This window comes from Eimeria mitis, genomic scaffold (assembly GCF_000499745.2).
Source record: "Eimeria mitis Houghton genomic scaffold, Emh_scaff1880, whole genome shotgun sequence".
Classification (NCBI taxonomy): domain Eukaryota; phylum Apicomplexa; class Conoidasida; order Eucoccidiorida; family Eimeriidae; genus Eimeria; species Eimeria mitis.
Window position 1 is genome coordinate 1,826 of NW_013570203.1, and position 270 is coordinate 2,095.

A 270-nucleotide genomic window follows, 5' to 3' on the forward strand; every position below is an offset into this window, starting at 1 on the left:
TTTCTGTTGCCATCTAGTTCTATGAATTTGACCCTTTTTTTTCTCTATTTCTAGGGTTTAGGGTTTAGGGTTTAGGGTGTTGAAAACCTCGCTAAGGGTTTAGGGTTTAGGGTTTAGGGTTTAGGGTTTAGGGTTTAGGGTTTGTGTGTAGGTATTCGTTGGATACATGTCCGTATCTGCGTGCTGCATATGAGCTCGATGAGGGTTTATATAATTTTTCTGTTTGTTTATATAAAGGAGAAATAAAAGGGTTTGGTTGTAGTAGTAAGA

General features: G+C 37.8%; 1 protein-coding gene across 1 annotated transcript in view; it reads left to right on the plus strand.

The window, feature by feature from the left end:
• EMH_0045110 (glycogen debranching enzyme, putative) overlaps positions 1-270 on the plus strand; it is a gene marked incomplete at both ends in the record, with an annotated part of 7,271 nt that overhangs the window by 1,807 nt on the left and 5,194 nt on the right. Inside the window, 1 exon segment of the mRNA XM_013496038.1 lies at positions 152-204. Coding sequence (XP_013351492.1) covers positions 152-204 — 53 coding nt within the window.